Source organism: Ornithodoros turicata, unplaced genomic scaffold, assembly GCF_037126465.1.
Source record: "Ornithodoros turicata isolate Travis unplaced genomic scaffold, ASM3712646v1 ctg00000958.1, whole genome shotgun sequence".
Lineage (NCBI taxonomy): Eukaryota > Metazoa > Arthropoda > Arachnida > Ixodida > Argasidae > Ornithodoros > Ornithodoros turicata.
Genome location: NW_026999427.1, coordinates 310,528 through 330,678, shown reverse-complemented (window position 1 = coordinate 330,678; position 20,151 = coordinate 310,528). Strand labels below are relative to the sequence as shown.

At 45.4% G+C, this 20,151-nt stretch overlaps 1 protein-coding gene across 15 annotated transcripts in view; it reads right to left on the bottom strand.

The window, feature by feature from the left end:
- Window positions 1-4,852: 4,852 nt before the first annotated feature.
- Window positions 4,853-20,151, bottom strand: part of LOC135375939 (major facilitator superfamily domain-containing protein 1-like) — a 238,210-nt gene continuing 222,911 nt past the window's right edge. For all 15 annotated transcript variants that reach the window (XM_064608564.1, XM_064608561.1, XM_064608571.1 and 12 more), the window contains 7 exons: window positions 18,795-18,854; window positions 18,629-18,685; window positions 18,398-18,554; window positions 15,485-15,582; window positions 10,653-10,756; window positions 8,398-8,445; window positions 4,853-8,326 (listed from right to left, as the gene is read on the bottom strand). In XM_064608564.1, the coding sequence (XP_064464634.1) occupies window positions 8,217-8,326; window positions 8,398-8,445; window positions 10,653-10,756; window positions 15,485-15,582; window positions 18,398-18,554; window positions 18,629-18,685; window positions 18,795-18,854 (634 nt within the window). In that variant the 3' untranslated portion in view covers window positions 4,853-8,216. The remainder of the gene's footprint in view (window positions 8,327-8,397; window positions 8,446-10,652; window positions 10,757-15,484; window positions 15,583-18,397; window positions 18,555-18,628; window positions 18,686-18,794; window positions 18,855-20,151) is intronic.

Genomic DNA, 20,151 nt, shown 5'->3' with positions numbered 1-20,151 from the left:
CCCCCATCGAACAGCGGTCAGCACTGGGTTACTTCGCAAAAACAGGGGTTAACAGGTTAAACTGTTAACAGGGGTTTCAGAATGCATAGGTAAACAGGAAAAGTAATAATATGGTTACTAAAATAACGAAGTTCCGATGTCATAGTGTGTAATACCAATTTTCAGTGTTGCCCGCTGTACAGGGGGTTGTTTGACACCAGGCGTCGCACCGCTCCACTACGCCGTATCTTTCATGGCAAATTAAAAATATTTATAGCGCGTTGTCGGTCGTATGGTTCCGCATATGGTATTTAGAAGCAACAAAGTCTCTAGTCACATCACCGGCATATCATGCTTGTCTACTGCTTTACAGTACCTTTAAAGTGCGCGAACTGTGCCGGCAAGGACGCAGCTAGCTAGAGCCCGTAAAGTGGCCAAGGCTGCTTATGCAGCCCACGAACGACGCGCAGTCCTTGACCAATCTCGCGTGAAAAAGGTTGCTCCTCCTAACCCGGGGTTCGTAAAGTCTCCGGACACAGAGCCCTTTCGTAAGGCTCCCACTGGCACCCCTCGAAATGAGCCCCGAGTGCATCAAAAGAAGACTTATGCCGACGCTGTCTCTAGCCAAGGCCCCTCAAGCGCTCCCTCACAAGTTAAGGCTTCTAACGCAGGGCACGACAGCTTATCGCAACAAGTGCAACAAGCACAGCTTAAAGAAGACTCATCTGATGCTTTGGAACATGTGCCCATTCTCTTTGCTGCCGTCCGCGCCATAATACGGGACCGACCAGCCAAAGATGTCTATAGGCGCTCCGAAGTTCAAGCTTTGCTGGTCTTACAGCCCTTGCTAAGCCCTCTCCGTTCGGATCGCCATGAACACTAATGTTCCCTCACCACAATTTTCCAGTGGAACTGTAATGGTCTTGGCCCAAAAATGGGAGACTTTAGTAACTTCATCTACCGCCATGGCTTTCCAGTCCTGGCGCTCAGTGAATGTCGCCTTACTGTACCTCTCAAGCTCTCCAACTACGTGGTATACGAATCGACGCGCACTCAAGGCCCAATTCGTGCAGCGCTGTGCGTAAGAAAAGGGCTCGTCCTAAGAAAAATTTCGTCGGAGGAAAACTGCGAAGTTGTGGCATGCCGTGTGCGCATTCGAAATTTGGATGTCACGATAGTGGGCGCCTATGTGGCGCCGAACGTAGTGCTGTCCGGAAACAGATGTCGTCTCTCTTTAGTCTGAAAAAAATTGGAACCCGATAAAGGGACAGAAGAGGGACGACTAGGGTTGCCACCAGGCCGGTATTATACCGGCACGGCCGGTTATTAGAGAGTTTTAGTATACCGCTACCGGTGCCCGGTAAGCTACCGCGGCTACCGGTGGACTTGCTTACCGCAGACCCCGGCTCCGGTATAACAGGCTCGTTTAGTATAGCGCGACTCTACCGCGACATTTCACCTTTAGCGACGCACGGAGACGGGAAGGAGAGCGGCGGCGCTGCTGTCGATCTCGCCGGTGAAGCGAGCGGTACGCTGGCGGTAGGCTGCGCGGTATTTCGCCCCTCCGACCGGCGGCCGGTAGGACCGGGAGGCCGGCATTCCGCTCGCGGCGCAGAGAAGGCATGACGTCAATACCGGCCCCACCGGTAGCCTATGGCCGGTATACTAAAACTCTCTATTTGCTCGCTCTGCCGGTTGCCGGTAGGAAGGTGATACCGGCAGCGTTTTGCCGGTATTTGTGGCTCAACACCTTTCATAGGGGCTCTTACGGAGTTTTCCTTTGAACATTCCACTGCAGCTTGAATAAATCTGGAGCACAGATCAAACTCCGTAGTCACCAGTCGTTTTCTTAAATATTCATTATTATTATCGTTGTTGTCTTGAGCCAGTACGCTAGTTCTTTCTCTCTCTCTCTGTATGCTCTCCACCCCCTCACTTACTTTCTCTTTCCCGCGAGCATTTCCTCCTTTCCCTCTATTCCACCTCCTCTCCCTCAGCCGGTATTTTTCACTACGAAAGGTGGCAACCCTAGGGACGACACGACACGTTCTCGAACACCTTTAACCCCTTTAATGCCAGAATCACCTACGTACCCAACAACTTCCGAATTGGTGGCGAGGGAGCAATCGACACCACACCTGGCCACAGGGTCCCGAACAGAATCTAGGACACTTGTCTCGTCTAAGGCCGGAGAACAATTGTTACAAAGCCTAAGATGGGCGACAAGTTTGGAATTCCCAGACAACGACTCCGCATTTCTCTTGTGTTCGCTGAGCCGACTGTTTAGACACCGTCCAGTCTAACCTACATAGCAAAACCCACAACCTAGCGGTATACAATACACCACATTTTTTGCACAGGTCACGAAAGCATTTTTGTGAGAAATACCACAGCCGGAGAGGGGCAAGCTTTGAGAGACGACATACATTTGAGAAAACAACCTGAATGTTAATTAAATCTACGTGCGGCAGCCAAAATGTTGTGTGATACGGAATGATAGTACGGGATACAAACACGCGGCAATTTTTCTTTCTGAGACACAGGTAGCCGAGTGACCAAAACCGAAACCCGGAAAAAAAAACTTATTTTCTTACGAACCCGAACATTTTTTTTGCTTGTCCTGAGCCGAACCGGAACTGAACCGAAAAAAAAAATCATACGGTTACCGGTTCGGGAATCGGTTCAGAGGTGAGGCAGTACTACTGGCCGACCTTTTTTTCAGGCACATGAAACGGTTATCTCACACATTACTCTTACAACCATGTACGGTGAGCGTGAGCTCGCTTTCATGTAGCAAAATTACTGCATGTGAACCGGTTAAACCAGGGCCAAAAAAAGTAACGGTTCCAATCCCTCTAAATGTCCCGATCGCTGACAGATTTTTTTGTCTGTGTGTGTATGGGGGGAGGGGGGATTCTCCCTGAGCCGTACCAGAACCGAACCAATATACCTGAACCGGTTCATGCTGATAATTTCGGTTCGGCGGAGCTAGACCCGAACCGAACCAATATGCCCGAACCCGAATCAAACCGAAAGAAATACCGGTTCTGATCTCCGATAAAAAGACGACAATTCTGAACTGGGGATCGAGACTCAGTATAGGCAACCCTGTAATTGTCAAGTACTGTGTCTTGAGCCACATTTTTATGCGTCACTCTGCGGTTAGGGTTGTTTTAGCAATTGAGTGTTCTTTCTTGTCGATCCAGCGAAAAGTAAAAAAAAAAAGTTGGTTTCTAAAATATTGCAGCATGTGTAGTAATATACATGAGGTACATGTGGAAGTGCCACTGCACACAACCTGTACTGTGAACGGCTACCTATTTGCCTAACTATATTTATGTACATCTGCATACGTATCCATGTGCACACAGATATACTGCAAGGTGGGTTCGGCACAAGCTTGGAAAGAACAAGAGGATGCCAGCTTATGCAGTGAACAGGACCTTGCAAGTTTACCCCACAGAAACTGACACAGGCTTCAAGAACCCAAGATACTAACTGGAGGCATCTCTTCACACAGCTTGTCATTTACAATAATTCAGTATCTGTATTGTAGTGATTCATAGCCATGCAGGATGATGCGTGGCTACGAGTTCAATATGTTGTGTATAGATGGTCTCTCCTTTCGTAATATTGTGTACCGTTGCTACCAATGAACAGTTTCTTGAGCAAGACTGATGAACAAACAAAAAGCAGAATCTGATGTCTTTCAAATATGCACGTTCCTTATAACTTCTGTATTAAAGCCCGCAAGGGCTTTCCAGTTATATTCGTAAGAGATGTAACACCTATTTCTTATGTGGGTTACAAGCTTTCGCACTGAGTCTTGCTGCAGATACCCAGACTCTGGGCGAGTGCTTGCAAAGTACGTCATGAATATCTCTCTCGTGTCCTGTTGTTCACAATTCTTGAACCATTAAGACAATCGCGTATGCGAACAAAATCAGCCTACCACATTAGCAGCCATTCAAGTTGCACATCATCACATAGCAGGTGCTGCACCAGGAAATGCTACTGTTGCTTGCTGCATGTACTGTAATTTTTCGCGTATAAGCCACACGGCAGAAAAGCCGGATTGCCCGTTTTTGGGAACGTTTGGAAAACTTTCGGGCAGATAAGCCGCAGCAATACGACGAGACTGATTTGTGCGATAAAGCAGACTATAGGAAGGCCATAAACCCTGAGGTCCATACTCCAGGGTCGGCATATGGTGTACAACAAAGGAGGTCAGTTCTAGTGTTCTATCAAGATCGGATTGTGCCCTTGTTGCACGTTTTTCATGGATTGACGGGTCAATGGCCTTCCAGAAGACACGAGTCACTGTCACCACCCTCGTTAAAGCCGCTTGGGGGAAGGCAGTCTACTCAAACATCAACACAACCCTGCTACACATTGTTCGTGCACTGGGAGAGTATTGCTGTTCCAGAGACACTGTCGGCCCTTTCGTTAAAACTGGCATACGGGGAAAATACCAGGGAAGAATAGTCACGAAGATAAGCCACACAGTGCCTGTGGGGAAAAAAAAAACTGTGCATAAGCCACGGCTAATAAGCGTGAAATAAACCTCTACCCAAGAAATGTCATCAGGACGTTGATAGACAAACCGAAACAGATGCGTAGGGGTCCCTTTCAGGGGCCATCGTAATCCCCTCAAGACCGTGGCTTTCGCCTTGTTCGCCTCTGGCTTCGAGCATAGTTCAACTCTACCAATCTGGTGGCGCTGTCGAACGCTATGACGTCATTTGTTAACAAACAGGGAGAGGTCTATTAAGACATAGTCTGGCATTCATGCGCTCACCATGCGTCTGTACGTGAAGAGGATACGTGCAATCTTTCACGTAGCTGACAATAGTAAACATACAAGCACATGTGATCACCTGTATAGCATTTATTTACAGGTTTGTACATACACCTTGTGAGCATCCTTCAATAATAAAAGCATGGGAAATGCATGCATTATTCATGGCACTGGGCATAAATACTGGGCACTGGAATAAATGCATAATAAAAGGAATAAATTCATGGCACTGGGGCTCTTGAGCATCTGTGAAGTTGGAAATTTCCCCCCTGTGCCTGTTACAACATTAACCACTGAGAGCCACTTTCTTTTTGCAAAATTACACGAGTCAAACATAATGCAAAATAAAGTATTACTATCTGTGAAGCCTGACCAGAAGAGAGTGCAGAAGGACAGTAGCTGTGTGAGGGAGGTAAACATTGCCTCAGTCACCATGAGTTAGAAATTTATGGCAGCCAAAAAAAGAACGCGTAGACAATAATTGCAAAACGTCGCCCTTACGAGGACGTGTGTCTGTAGATAATTTTTAACGCAAGAGTATCCACTGGTAATGCAGCAACACAGGAAGAACTCGCAAGACTCGCAAAAACATAAAATTAGTGCAGCAGCGGCATACCTTTGTTTACCGCGGTGCTAAGTATGTTTTAAGTAAGTGTTAAGTATGTCTCGCTCATCCGGAGTTGAGATATCCAGAAAGCTCGTTATCCGGACCACAATGCCAGGAACGTACCTGCTGCCATTGGATTTTGTCTCGGTTACCCGGAATTAAGTATCCGTGTCCGGACCGCAGGTACTGACAACAATCTTTCAGGACCTGGGTCATTATGATTCCCTTATCTTGGAAAGGGTCACATCTCGCAGGGTCATTATGTACTGTTTCTCTTCCCTTTTGGTGTGACAGGCATACGATAGAGATGGTAGATGACAAGCGGAAGAGGTGCCCCTGTACACTCAGGGGCCCAAAAATTTGCAAGTGAACATCAATGTCCAGACCGTCCCGAAGCATCCCCTGCCTTTGACCTATGCCACAGGCGTGTGTGAGACCAATTTTTTTATACGTTGCCCTTCTTTCAACAGCAGGGCAACGCAGCGCATAGGTGGGGTAGTGCGTTACCGGAAAAGCGTTACATTGGGGAGAAAAGTAATGAGTAGCGTAACATCATTACATTTTTACTAACTAACGCGTAACGGCATTATGCGTTACTGCGTGTTCGGGAACATTGCTGTATCGTCTAAACTTGAAAGCTTGAACAAGGACTGTGCCTGCAGAATCCGGGAAAATCCACAATTTTTTCTATTCTTCCTCAACAATGACAAGAAGGCACCCACGAAGGACGCAAAAGAAGTGTCACAAGATCAAAGAAGAAGCTCACAGAAGAAAATTTTGAACATCAACTACTTCCACGTTGCAATAAATCGTACATGTAAGTTGCATTCATGTGTGGCCCTTGTTTCTGCCCAACATTGCTTGTATTGATTTGTGGAATGCACTTACGTGACTCAACCAAAAATGGTACGTATTATATGGACAACTGGTGACGTAATGCAAAAGTAACGGCATTACTTGTCAGAAGTAACAGCTTTAGGAACGTGTTACCTACCGCCGCAACAGTAACGATTAACGTAACGCGTTACTTTTTGAAAAAAGTAGTGAGTAACGGTAGTGCACTACAAAATAAAAGTAACTTCCCCACCCATGACGCAGCAGGTGCCGTGGCCGTGACCAAAATTCTGTCACACGCAATACCTACTAATTTCAAGCAGCTCGTTTCATTCGAACTTTTCGAGTCGCTATATTTTCCTCGTTTCCTTTCTGGGGACTACAAAAAGAGGTCTCACAAACTTTTCGGGTTTCGTCAGACGCTTGCTCGGTCCGGTTATCTGGAAATTGGCTATCTGGACGAAAAGGGACGACTCACGAGGTGTCCGGATAATCGAGACAGGACGGCAATTACTGGCCAGTGGCAATGCAATGAGCGTGAACCACCGAAGTTGGAAGAGCACAAGGTGGGGATATGAACATGGAATGTGACATGAACTTTACGTAAAGTGGCCTATGTCCATTAGTTTGGAAGTCCTACACTCCAGCATTGTAGATCATGTTGCCCCACAAATAGCCTGAATCACATATCTGAGAGATTTACTCCCAGTTACAACCATGACTAGGGAATGAATGTCACGAATGGTACACAGCAGGATTTCTACTAAAAGGTGCTAGTAGTAGCTCGGGCCAATTAACAACAAGTATATTGAAAATTCTTTCTCACAAAAGTGCACATTTCTTTCATTTTGACAGGCGCTTTGACCATACATGATTGTGACTGCATATTCTGACTAGAATGCAGCATTTTGTGCCTTGGGGACCAAATGGGGTGCCCCACTACGTGGGATTTATGGATGTAGCTCCCTCTTACATTTTATAAAGCGTGACATTGATGAAAATCACTAGGAAAGAATTACAGTTCTATGGACCAGCATGTCATTGCTGTAGCATGGCTAAATTTCAGGTTGGTCACCCAATGTAAAGTCAGTGCATGTATGCTCTGGTACATCTGATTTGATCTGGAATGTTAGCATGAAAGAGCATTTTCAAAAATAAATAAACACATCTGCACATTTATAGAGCACACAGTTGATTCCTGCTTGGCAGTTATTGCTCTTTTCTATTATTATCTCTCTTTTTTTTAGTATTGCGAGTAACACAACAGCTTGCTGATGCTTTATTGCCAGAGGGTAAGCTCTACTGTACTATGTGCTTCAGGAACAGTAGAGTATCACACATGTAAGCCTGTGTCATTAGGACGAAGACCAGGGTTAGAAGATTCTTTTCCCTTCGTCTTTTTGTCTCAATCTACACCTTCCATAAGTGATCCAGTGCTCAACAATGTATGCAGCTTTGTAAGCCTTATATGCGGTTTTGGCACCAAGGAAGACAAAAAAACTTTTTTGAAAGTGGATCTCACCCAGAACAACTTTGTGGATACATTATTATGGGCATCCGCTCTCTGTTTGAGCAATGCATAAACTGTTCTCTTGGGTGGTACCGAAAAGCGTTGTGGCATTTGTCACTGGTCAGAACAAATGTAAACTTAGGCCACTTTAGGACTTCACAAACGAATGACTGTCAACCAGTATGGAATGACGTGAACCGAATTTAAGCAAATTGGTTTTGCGTTGTCTATGTTGAAGGCGAGCGTAAACGAAGGAAACGAGCGACTAACGTAAGCAACGGGCTACCGATTTTTGTAACTGACTACGTTACTTGTTACAATTTTCACAAAAGGTAACCAGGTCATTACTTCATCATCAAAAAAAGTAACTGGTTACTGGGTAACGAGTTACTTGTAACGAGCTATAAACTACTCTGTATAAAACCTACAGTCTACGAGTCCAAAACGAGTCTACACATTGTGCGTCATCAAGGCAATGAGTGGTGCTGCTAACCAGCCGCTGCCTCCACGATGTCAGAAGCACGTTCTTCAATGTGCAGGGGCTCCTCTGGTGAGTCAAAGCGTTCCATCGTGCGACGACGCCTGTTCAAATCCCCGCCTGCAATTTTAAGGAGGATTGGGTTAGTACATCCTTTGATCAACACAGTCTTGTAGAGAGGAGAAACTTACCATGCCGTATGTCGTACAGCATGAGACCAAAAGCTGCCAGGAAGGCAACTAGATTGACAAACGCAAGAATTAGAAACTCAATCTTGTATCATGCTACTATCAGGCTATTAAATTTATACAATGGCAATGACTTAGTTGCATGAATACCTTCAGGGTTTCTCGCATTACATCACCAAACATACCTGAGGCATTTCAGTAACTGCGAAAGACGATTTCAAGAAATGACTGCATCTCTGCAGATTCTGCTAAACATGTCTGAGTGGTGTAGCTTTAAAGGGCTCTCACTGAAAGAAAATTTTTGATGGAGCTCTCTTTTTCGAATGCCACTGTAATTTCAAGGGCCATTGCAATGTGCTATCCTCTCGGGCCTGACACGCTGCATCTGGGTTTCGGAGCCCAGAGATACCACTTGGCTTCTGTCACATGACCCGCAGCACAAAGACAAGCATGCCGTTTACATGTCCAGGTGCCATTTACCGACACCAGCTGAGACACTAAGTGGCGCTATTCCAAGTAAATGTACGACGTCATTCCCGTGTCTCGGATACTGTTGCGCAAACACCTGTAAGCCTATATGTACATCCTCCTTTCCATCCTTCCTATGCACATTCTCTCTGCCATACACGTTCTACACGGACACACATGGCTACTGACAGTGGTGAGGGAGCTAACCCCTACGAATGGCATGAACAAATGTGCATCCTTTCGTTTTCTTGCTTACAGGAATGGCGTCAGTCGGAATAACCCCATGCGCGCCAGTGTACACGCCGCAAGGGTCTAAGAAAGTTGAGGCCCAAGCTAGCGTCTGCTCCTCTGATGTAGTACAGGAAAGGTCACGATTTTCCCCCGATGTCTCAGAGGCCCACATTTTTCTATATTCCTTCCACTGCCAGTCACGGTGTCATCGGCGGAGATATGGAGACATGACACTGGCAGACGTCTGAGGTAAAGGAGTTGTCCGACTCTGGAGGTTTTACTGCAGTGATGTAAACCTGCTAGCATCCCGAAACGTCGAAATCCCAGTTGTGAATTACTGATGCAGTGAAGCTTTTTAGTGACTCGATCAACTTCACTATAAAGAGGTTCTACTGTACAAAGATTTGGAGGTGTAGCTGCATAGTTTCTTGGATGTAACAGCATCCTTACGATTGGCTAAACCGTGTCACGTACAATGTGCAATAATTGTTTTCAGGTCATTCTTAGGAGAGATGCAGCACTGGCGCATCCACAGAGACCACCTTAGAGTGCCAATTGAGCCTCTGTATGCAATAAAGGGATAAGTCCAAAAATCCTCAAATGAGAAAACTGCGAGCGAATATTGGTGCAGGAATTGCAGATGAGTTTCCTTGAGTAACGGAAATGCAAAATGTGTAGCATATATGCATGTATGTCTACCCTACATGCGCATCAAGTTAGCATAGTTTCTGGATGTGTGATTTAGCAGAAATTGAACAAAAAAACCCAGGAGCACGTTAGAAGAGGACAGGACAGAGAAGAAGGATGAAGGTGACCTGTTTATTCTATGAAGGTTGACCTAAGAATGGACGCACAACCTTGACTTCAACTTCTTTGCCGACATAAAATATTGACATAACATTCAACAGAGCATTAGCATTACGTATCCCACATTTTCTTTTTTTAATATAACACCGCACAAACAAGGTTGTCGTGCACGAAGAGTTTTCATGAGTCGAACTCTCATAGTGATGTCAGGACGGGCAAAGTTACCTTTGTGCAGTGGAGCAGCCTATGTCGTGATTATTATACTGCTAAACGAGCACAATATTGAAAATGTATAATGCTCTGTGTGGCCAGCAAGATAGGACTAATCAGCATAGTGCACACATTTATCCAGTTACAAAGCGTAGTAGCAGGGGGGAGAATTTGAGGAGAAATTGGGTAAAACCCGAAAACTGCAAACCCTATGTATAACACATGTACATCATGTACATGTACATTTACAAATCTGTAAATGACTACAAGGGAAGGACCACACATACATATTCCTGCATATTCTGCTAGTTCATCCTGTTCACGTTATCTATGAGAGATAGGTATCTCCTAACCGCCGGTTGGAAGTTGGCTGACGTCACCATAGACACTAGTGGCGAGTTACGCTTGATTAAGTCTTGGTGAGCTAACAACCGTTTTCGGCATACATTTTTAAAACTTTGAACATTGTACGCATGATGTGCTCACACAATATTTAAAGTTGAAAAACATTCCATCATAAGGAACATGTTAGAGCAACCTACCTGAGAGTGGGGCAAAGAAGAAGGCCAGCACGTGCCATCGATATTTAAGGCTGTCAACAACTAGAAGTCTCACTGTCTCAGCAAGATCCTCTGCTGAGAGCACCCTATTGAGGAATACATTACAAGAGGTCACCATTGCTGCTCGTCCAGTATAACAAACGAAATGTGTGTTTGCTTACAGATTTGCTATAACAAAGAGCAAATTAGAATAATTATTATTTCACAAACCCATACACAGTAAATCGTAAGGATTCGATATTGGGGAACCCCAATCCCAGTGACCGAAACGGCGAATCATATCTTTTGAATTCACCAACCTCGTTCGTTTGTTTCTTTTTAAAAATTGGCGCCTCTGGAGTACACCAAAATCCTGATTGGCCAATGGGTGTTTCTTGTTTGTATTTTTATACTGCTCTGCACAGGGAGTAACTCTTGAGGCCTGTTCCGACATATACAGCGATTTGATATATGGCGCTACAAAATAGGGCGATATTTTCCTCCTCTCAGTGCTCGAAAACACCAAAAAATTAGCGCCTGCCGGAGTTGAGCTCCAGTAAACTTTTTCAGCACTAATATTAGCACTACATTCGTGTTCTCCAATGAGGAGGCCTTTCAGTGGAGACGTCGCGGAAGTCGTGGAGCTGTTTTGCTTCCGCATTTCACGGCATGGCGACCGCATTGGAACTAGCGGGTGTGCCATCCCAAATGTCTGATAATTTTTCTTATTGTCCTTCTTGATAGGGGGCTCAGTCAGTTGATTGAATTTTTCCGTCCCAACGCTGTTTAACTCTGGAGGCGTCATGATAGGAAAGACCGGAAACGATAACTTCCACTAAATTATAGCGCTTGCGCCACTTTGCAAGTGTGAACCGTCCGATAACAGTGAGCGCTGATTTTGTGTGCTGTTTTATATCGCTATATTAGCGCGCACCCATACGTCGGAACAGGCCTTTATATTACACGTTTTTGAAGCAACATGGTTTTGCTTTTGATTGTTTCTTAGTTTTATGGAAGGATTCAGACCTGAGAATTTGTATATTTCCTGTAGTCATGAACACTAAACAAACTAAACGGAACTAACTAATTACATTTAAGAAGCATATAGGAATTTTTTTTCTTGAAGGTAGACTATTATTTCATTATATTAATATTACATCATTGAACAAAGATATCAAATTGTGCTTCAGAACACTTTTCAACAGAAGTGTTTTTCCCCCTGGCTTTTGGGACTTTTTTTACGAAAGGATTCGTAAGATTCGTGGATTCCCAGAACGTTTTCTGGATTTGTCCCATATCTAAAAATAACCAATATGTGTTGCCAACCAAGCTGCTTTTGACAGCATTTTGCTCACTTCGTTCTCACGAAGCATACAGCGAATAAATGATTATTATTATTACTATTAAACAGACTAGAAACATCAGGGAAATGCAACAAAGAGGACAACTGGGCAAATCAAGAGTTCGTCATTACGAGTGTCAATGTGGACTGGTCTAGCCTCTAGTCAGACTAGCCTCTTCTTTTCAAATGGCAGCACACGTGCTACCACTTGTTTTTGAAGTGGACCACGTTTGTAATTAGAAATCATTATTCTAGACAACTATGGCTCCTGCGAGTAGTACTACAGCTCATTATATCATGCTAGAGGAGCCCCAATACAGCCAAACCCGCCACATAACGATGAAAGACACTGAAAAGGTTAGACAGCTGTAGGAGTCGAACCCACATCTTCTGGATTGCCGGTCCAGGGCTCTACCAATTGAGCTAAGCTAACACGCCTTCTCAGCGACTTCCAAGGGTCTTTCGTCGTTAATTTCTTAGGCAAATTGAGGCCTCATATGTATTTGTCCCTTCTATGTTGTTCCAGCCTCAGAACATCAGTTCTCTCATGCCCCACATAACGATATTCTCTATAACAATATATCCCGCACAACAATGTTTTCCATTTTTACCGTCAAAGTTTGCATTGCTTCTATGGAAAAAGGACCCGCGCATAACGATGAAATCCTCCACGCCCAGTACTCGTACAGAGATACCAGCCACGCTGCTGCATGTGCATCTCATCGCGAGCTCACCGAAGAAAGCACGTTGCGGGGAGGAGAACTGACAGGGCTGTTGACCCTTATGACTCACAAGTCAAGGTCACTACTCCCGGTTGCGACCATCGCCCTGCGGCCATCGCGCCTCTGCCCAAATTCCTCTTTTGCATTTCTCCTGCTTGCATTCTTGGGCCAGTTTCTTTTGTGGGAATCTATTCGTGCTTGACAGTCATCCACTTTGGCAGCTTGTGAGCATCAACATTCCCTACAGACTGTCATGGCGTCTGTGCCCAGGAAGCGCGAGGCAATATCTTTGGAAGCGAAACTCGCCATCATCGATGACCATCGACAGGGAACGAAGGTGACGTTCCTGGCACAGAAGCCCAGACTTTCGCAGTCAACGACATCAATAATCCTGAAGAATAAAGAGAAATTGTGGAAAGAAGTAGCTGGAAGTGGAGCGAGTGCAAAGCAAAAAAGAATTCGAGATTGCGCGTACGGGGAGATCGAGGAAGCAGTCTACAAATGGTTTCTCGACGCCTGAAGTCGGAAAATACCTATCAGTGGGCTGGTCCTGGCCTAAAAGCTAAGCTCTTCGCTTACTTCCTCGATGAAGATTTCAAGGACGGCTGCAACGATTTAAGGACCGCTATGGTATCACGTACCGACGGATTGTCGGCGAAAGTGCATCAATGGACCGTGCACGCAGGGAGGCATGGCTGGATGAGCATCTTGAAGACATCTTTCAAAGGTACACCAAATGCAACATTTATAACGGCGACGAACGGGGTTGTTTTATCAACTGCTTCCTTCAGCAATGCACGCTTTCAAGGGAGAAGATTGCGCGGGGGGGGGGGGGGGGGGGGGGGGGAACACAGCAAGGTGCGCCTTACCATCTTCGAATATGGACGATAGCGATCGGAGGAAACCCTTTGTGATAGGGAAATCGAAAAAGCCCCGCGGTTTTTCCAACCCCGCTTCTGTTACGGTCCGCTACCGTCGCAATCAAAAGGCCTGGATGACTCGTGCATTGTTTCAAGAGTGGCTCGAAGAATTCGACAGGGACATGTTAAAGCAACAAAGGAAGGTTTTATTGTTGCTAGACAACTGCACTGCACATCAAGTTCATGTGACCTTATCGTCAGTGGAAATACTCTTCCTTCCACCGAACACGACCTCTGGACAGCCCATGGATATGGGCGTAATTGCCAACGTGAAAGTTTTCTACAGGTGTCGCGTTGTCGACCTCATGATTTTTAACATAGACAGAAGCAAGGCGCAAGGAACTGACGATGTTCCTGACCTTAAGGTGACACTGTGCAGTTTGTAAATGCGGCGTGGTACGAGATGCGCCGGTCGACGATACAAAACTGTTTCCTCAAAGGGGGCTTTGTTCCCCCTGTACCTGCTGATGACGATCTCTGCGACGACGGCACTTCGCTCGAAGATGATGACGTTACTGACAGGATTCGAAGCCTATGGCAACAAGCAACGGACTCCAACCTCGTGGACCGCGACGTGTCTTTGGAAGACTACATCAACAGTGACGACCATGTGCTGGCCACAGAAGAGTTTACCGACGAAGCCATCATTAATGAGGTTCGCGAATTGCGTGATGGGATTGTGAATGACATTTCATCAGACGGTTTATCATCTACATTCGAACCTCGATATAACGAAACCCACGAAGACTGCAATTTCTTTCGTTGTATCGAACATTTCGTTGTACCGAATGAATTGAAGGTCACGGATCGCGACCTTTGAGAGGGCGCGCACTGTACATAAGCGTCGATAACTCTCGCTACGATGCAGAAAAGTTTTTTCATGAAGAATGACAACAACTACAAATACAGCGCCAAAGGGCACCTACCGTATTTTATTCTTGCGTGAAATAGCCGGCTATACGCGTCGTGCCTTAAAGACGCAGTGTCACACGTTGTTCGTACGCTGCTGAAGCCTCCGCAGCTTTCTCCATATCGTGTTGCAATCTCCTGCAAACCTTCTACGTCTATGACAGTGTGTTTTCCGTAAGGCTCTCCGTTGCTACGACATGCTTGTCCCCGTCAAGAAAATCATCTAGGCTGATTTCGTCACTTACGCCGCCACGTAAACGAAGCGTTTCCCACGCGCGCCATGGCGCCTTGCGTTTCGTGCTCTTTTGACTTGGCAGCAACTGCACAGTTCAAAACAAGCGCGAAAAGGAGAAGCCTCGGAAGAAAATCCCTAACCTTCCAATGACTCAGACTTCCTCTTGTAGGCACCAGATTCCTCCCGACCCTAATCACGCGTGCCATCTTTCGCCACGGGAACAGGACACTGCTTGGCTGTTGCCTTTCATTTAATGACCTTCAAGTCGGCTTTGGGGTCATAAACCTTGTCTCGTTCTTTCGCTGTATCGAGTATCACTGTATCACTAAAAACTGTTTCGTTGTAGCAGGAGTTAAAATCCATTGATCTCTATGGCCCTCTGCCGGGGAATCAAAATTATTTCGCTCTATCGCGAATTTCGTTATATCGCCTTTCGTTGTAACGAGGTTTGACTGTATTGAATTCCAATTGAATTCAATGAGCTTTTCGGGGAATCTTCAATGGGACCATTTCCAGCAGTAAAAGATATATGGAAATCGAAGGCTTAAAGTGGGTCTATGATGAATCGATGATGAGTCACATACGTGACGTCACGACACTGACATAATATTTCGTTTCTCTCTGTACCGCGGTGTGAAGTCTTGGGGGCACACTCACATGGTACATCAACCCACATGCAAATAAATACACCACTCAACAGTACTCACAGCGCATAGGCAGTTTCTAGCTGATGTTCAGGAACGTATTGTTCGACAGCGGACAACAACCCACAGTATAGCAACGGAGATGCCAACGCCATCGTCACCTGTAGGGATGTGTGCACAATAAAAATATATACAATACAACAATATAATACAACAACACAAATATAATACAAATATAATATAATACAAATATGGTAATACAACAATTTAGGGCCATCAAAGTCAAAGTCAAAGGCCCTGCACTGGTGTCCTGCTCAGAGTGAAGCAGCTGTTTGAAGGAGTGGTTCTTAACTCATAATGTATATTTAACTGCGATGTCGGCATCACTTTGATGGACTCACTAACCTTAAAGGTACAAAAAAGAATGCATTTGGTTGCACAGAAATGTGTGCTCCACACAACCAGTGGGACAAGCTTTGTGGAACCTCATTTGGGGTCAGCCGATTTCTAGGACACCATTCATGAAAATGTCCCATCCTCACAGAATGTTCATAATTCAAAACTTTCGCACCAGTTTAGCAATGCGATCGTCTAACGCTCATTAAGCAGTTTACTTGTTACTTTCCTAATTACCGATACCCATGATACATTTAATTTCGTCTAACGCATGCATGAGTTAGAAGGTTAGATTACTTTTACGTTATACAGATATTATATTGAACAATTATCCTCTGGACAAAAGAGGCAAGTGAGCTGGTGTGACAGGTTTGCAAACAACATATTGCTTGAGTTTCATCAGGGAAAATCAATGCGAGGGTGAAGATGTCTTGTCCTCTCATCTCTCTCCTCAAACTCAAAGGAATATGTTGCCTACACACGTATATCCTCTGGTCTGCATCTACCACATAAGCATTTGTTTGCATCCACTATGTTCTAATTTAAGAAAAAAAAAAGGTTGACCGATTGACTTGATGACACATGAGAGACGCACATTATGCCTAGAGCCTGAAGTTTTAGGGTTTAACCCGATTCTTCCCTGAATTTGCACCCCGAATTGAAGGTTGCCTCTTTATGGTTAAACCCGATTTTTACCAGGCGAACTGCACGCAATGAGAGGTCCGTAGGAATGCACACTAACTTGCTTGGCAGCAATTGCAGGTACATCACTGTTTGTACCAAACCAGTACAGCTACTTTTAGTAACCGAGCCGGATTTCTCCTCGAATTTAACGTACTGGTAGTTTTTTTCACCCGAATTCGCATGAATTTGAAGCGCATATTTATTTACCCGATTTTTACCCCCCAAATTTAGAAAAACATATTTCCCGAAAACTTCAGATTCTAATTATGTCCTCCGAGGAGGCGGTATGGTTGCTTTATATCAAGACCAACAAAGCTTTCTTTCCAACAGGCCTTTTGTATAATGGCTTTCTAGCCCTTGACTCAAAAGGCACCGATTTTCCGGCCTTGACAGTGACCTAAAAAGAACTCTGAATAATGCAGCAGTCCGAAAAGTCAGACGATCACTAAATTCCACATTATTTCATCACCACAGCACCAATGAAGTTGTGCCCTCATGATCAGGGCAATCATCTGCAGAGACTGACACACTTTACAGCTGCACAATGTATGAAGCAGACTGTGCCTGCCCCTAATATCAAAAGCTGACGAACAGCAATGGCACCCAGAAACAAACTCTGGAGACAGGGAGCGTCCACAACACCCAAAAGGGCCGTGCCTCTGCTGTGGCGTCACCAAAGAGATAGTTTTAAAGTTTTAGAGCAACCTCGCCCAGGATTCCAATTACCGATCCAATTCAAGCGCACAATCTAAAATGGCGGTTTCGAAGTTGCCACCACAGTGCCAAAAATCTCTTCAAACGGAACCTCAAGGGACCTGGAAAATCTGTTCTGTTTATCAGGATTTCTATTTACTCAGTTGTGTGCGAGATGTTAGATAGTGTAATTTCGAGGAGTGCAGAAGTTGTAAGCAACCTTTAAGCACAATTTTCGACTTTATTCTAGTCCTCACTGAGACGCAAACAACAGGCACATTCACTGGGATATTCTGACTTTGGGCACTCTTTATCCGCAGTAGCAAGCACTCTTCAAGCTCTTCGTCGTCAAAGTCATTTTCTTTGAGGTTCAAATCATGAAGCGCTAAGGGCATCACGTAGCCTGTCATCTTCACTAAGACTGCTCGTTAGCGTACTTTTTGGCATCTCTTACTTCATCACAAGCGCCGCTGTTGTGGAGCAACCACTCTCAGAATTGTTGATAACTTGACAAGTTCACACCGCCGCAGCCACAAACACAGACAAAAGGCACACACAAGACATGACAAACCACAACTCACAACTACTTTACTGCTCAATACACATACCCTCCTAAACACTAGAGCAGGTACAGGCGTGTGTGCGCCTTTTATCCGTGTTTGTGGCTGCAGCGGTGTGAACATGTCATGTACCTAATTCCCCAACTTCGCACTCTCAGTTGATAACTTGGATCTTGCTTTGAAGATCCAGAGCATCATGTGCGCTTTTCCACAATGCCGTTGGAGAAATGGTATCTGCCAGTTCGGTCATTTGTGTTTTCTGTTCCATTTACCCAGTGGCATAAAACAATTTTCATTCCGTTTAACGGGAAATTTTTTTTTCAATGCATAAATACGAATCCAAACAACCTTGCTGCTGCAGTTCCGTTAAATCAGTTTTTCCATTTAAGCAATTTGTGTCCAGGAAGATTCCACTGTAGTGGTGTTGGTGCTTCTGCGCGAGCGTTTAAGTCCGGAAAATCGAGCCTTTGGAGTTAGGTCTGTCTTAAAAGACAGTCACAAAATGAATTAATCCTATTATAGTGGCAAAAATCACAGTTCCCCGTGGCAGTCACATGTACCAAACAAGTCCGAATAATTTGTTGGCTACTATAACAAGAGAGTGACACGCCACTTATTATAGTGTTGTACAGAGAGTCCTCACCGATGGCACCCAAATGGTCACACTTGGGAATGCGAGCAGGACATAGCAGACAGCTGTCACCACCACAGAAATCCACACCCACATCAAGTTCCAGCCGGTGTAGTCGACAAAAACAGGAAAAACAATCAAGGCTATGGCAGGGATTAGGTATGGCACACTGCAAAACAGAGCGAAGTACAATCACATTCATGGAATCATCAATGGCAACTCAAGAATATTGAGGTGGCATACATATATCTGTGAACCAAGCCCGCTCGAGATTCCTTGAAACATTTGTCGAAGTGCCTCCTGTGACATAAATGAAGCAGATTAGGTATGTGTCACTGCAAAGCGGAGCAAAGTACAATCGCATTTGTGGAATCATCAATGGCAACTCAAGAATACCGAGAACACATACATATACTTGACAAGTGGTTCCTCTTCAGATTTGTTGAAATATTTCTGCAAATCCAGACCCCTGTGACATAAAAAAAAGGAGACGTTAGGTATATCACACTGCAAAACAAAGCAAAGTGCAATCACGTTTGTGGAATCATCAATGGCAACCCAAGAATATTGAAGTTACGTAAATATAGCTGTCAACCAGTCTTGTACGTAGTGCCATTACTAGTAGTGGTGCTACCATATCCGTTACTTTTTTCCGTAGTAGCGCAATCTCAAAGCACTACCGTTACTTCCCGAGCTCAGGTCCAGGACAAATAGGCTTTGACCCATCATCAAGCCTCCACTCTGCCTAGGCCTACCTTCGCACAAGCTGCCCCATATTACGACCCATTCTACGAAGACAGGGCAAAAAGCCCCGAAGGAGGGCTCAGAGTAGAGCCCCGCACAATCCGCAGATGGAAGTGGATATTTGTTGAAAGGTTTAACGTTGCTTGTCGTCATGAGTCCTTCCGTGAGAGCATGGAGGCACCTGAAACTATACCAATATGCTTCCTTCTTTACGCGTTCTTCGAAACATGCGAATCGGATGTGGACAGTGCGTTTTGTTCAGCGGATTGGATGCGGATGTAAACCGTAGTGTATGCTGCGAATGCAGATCGGACGCAGATAATGCGTGCGCGGGTGCGGGTCGGATGTAGGGTTTAGAGCCCTGCGCGGATGAGATTTTTGGCATCCGCATCCGACCCGCATCCGCGCACACGTTATCCACATCCGATCCGCATCCGCACCATACACAACAGTTTACATCCGCATCCCATCCGCTGAGCAAAACGCACCATCCGCATCCGATCCGCAAAAATCCGCACGTTTCGAAAGACGTGTAAAGACCGCCGGAAGCATGTTGGTATAATTTCGGATGCCTCCATGCTGTCACTGAAGGACTCAGTCATGACGACAAGCAAAGGTGAACCTTTCAACAAACGTGATATGGAGAGACTTCTGGAACGCGTGGAACGCTACTACCTCGTCGGTGCCCGCGCGGTTCGAGACGCCAGAATGCCTCCTCTCCCGTCTAGCCGCCGTGCATGGTCAAAGATGAACCCGAGCATGCGCTCGCTGTCGGCTGTCGGCGCGCAATACGAATAAATTGCTGGTGGAAAAATGACAGCACGCGGTATATCCGCATCCGATCCGCTGCCTTCGTATCCGCATCCGATCCGCATCCGACCTCGCGCCATCCGCATCCGACTCGCACACCGCCGAACGTGCTAAATTTTCATCCGAATCCGCAAGTACCTTGCGGATATCTGTGGATATCCGCTTCCATCCGCGGATGGTGCAGGGCTCTAGTAGGGTTGCCACCTTTCAGA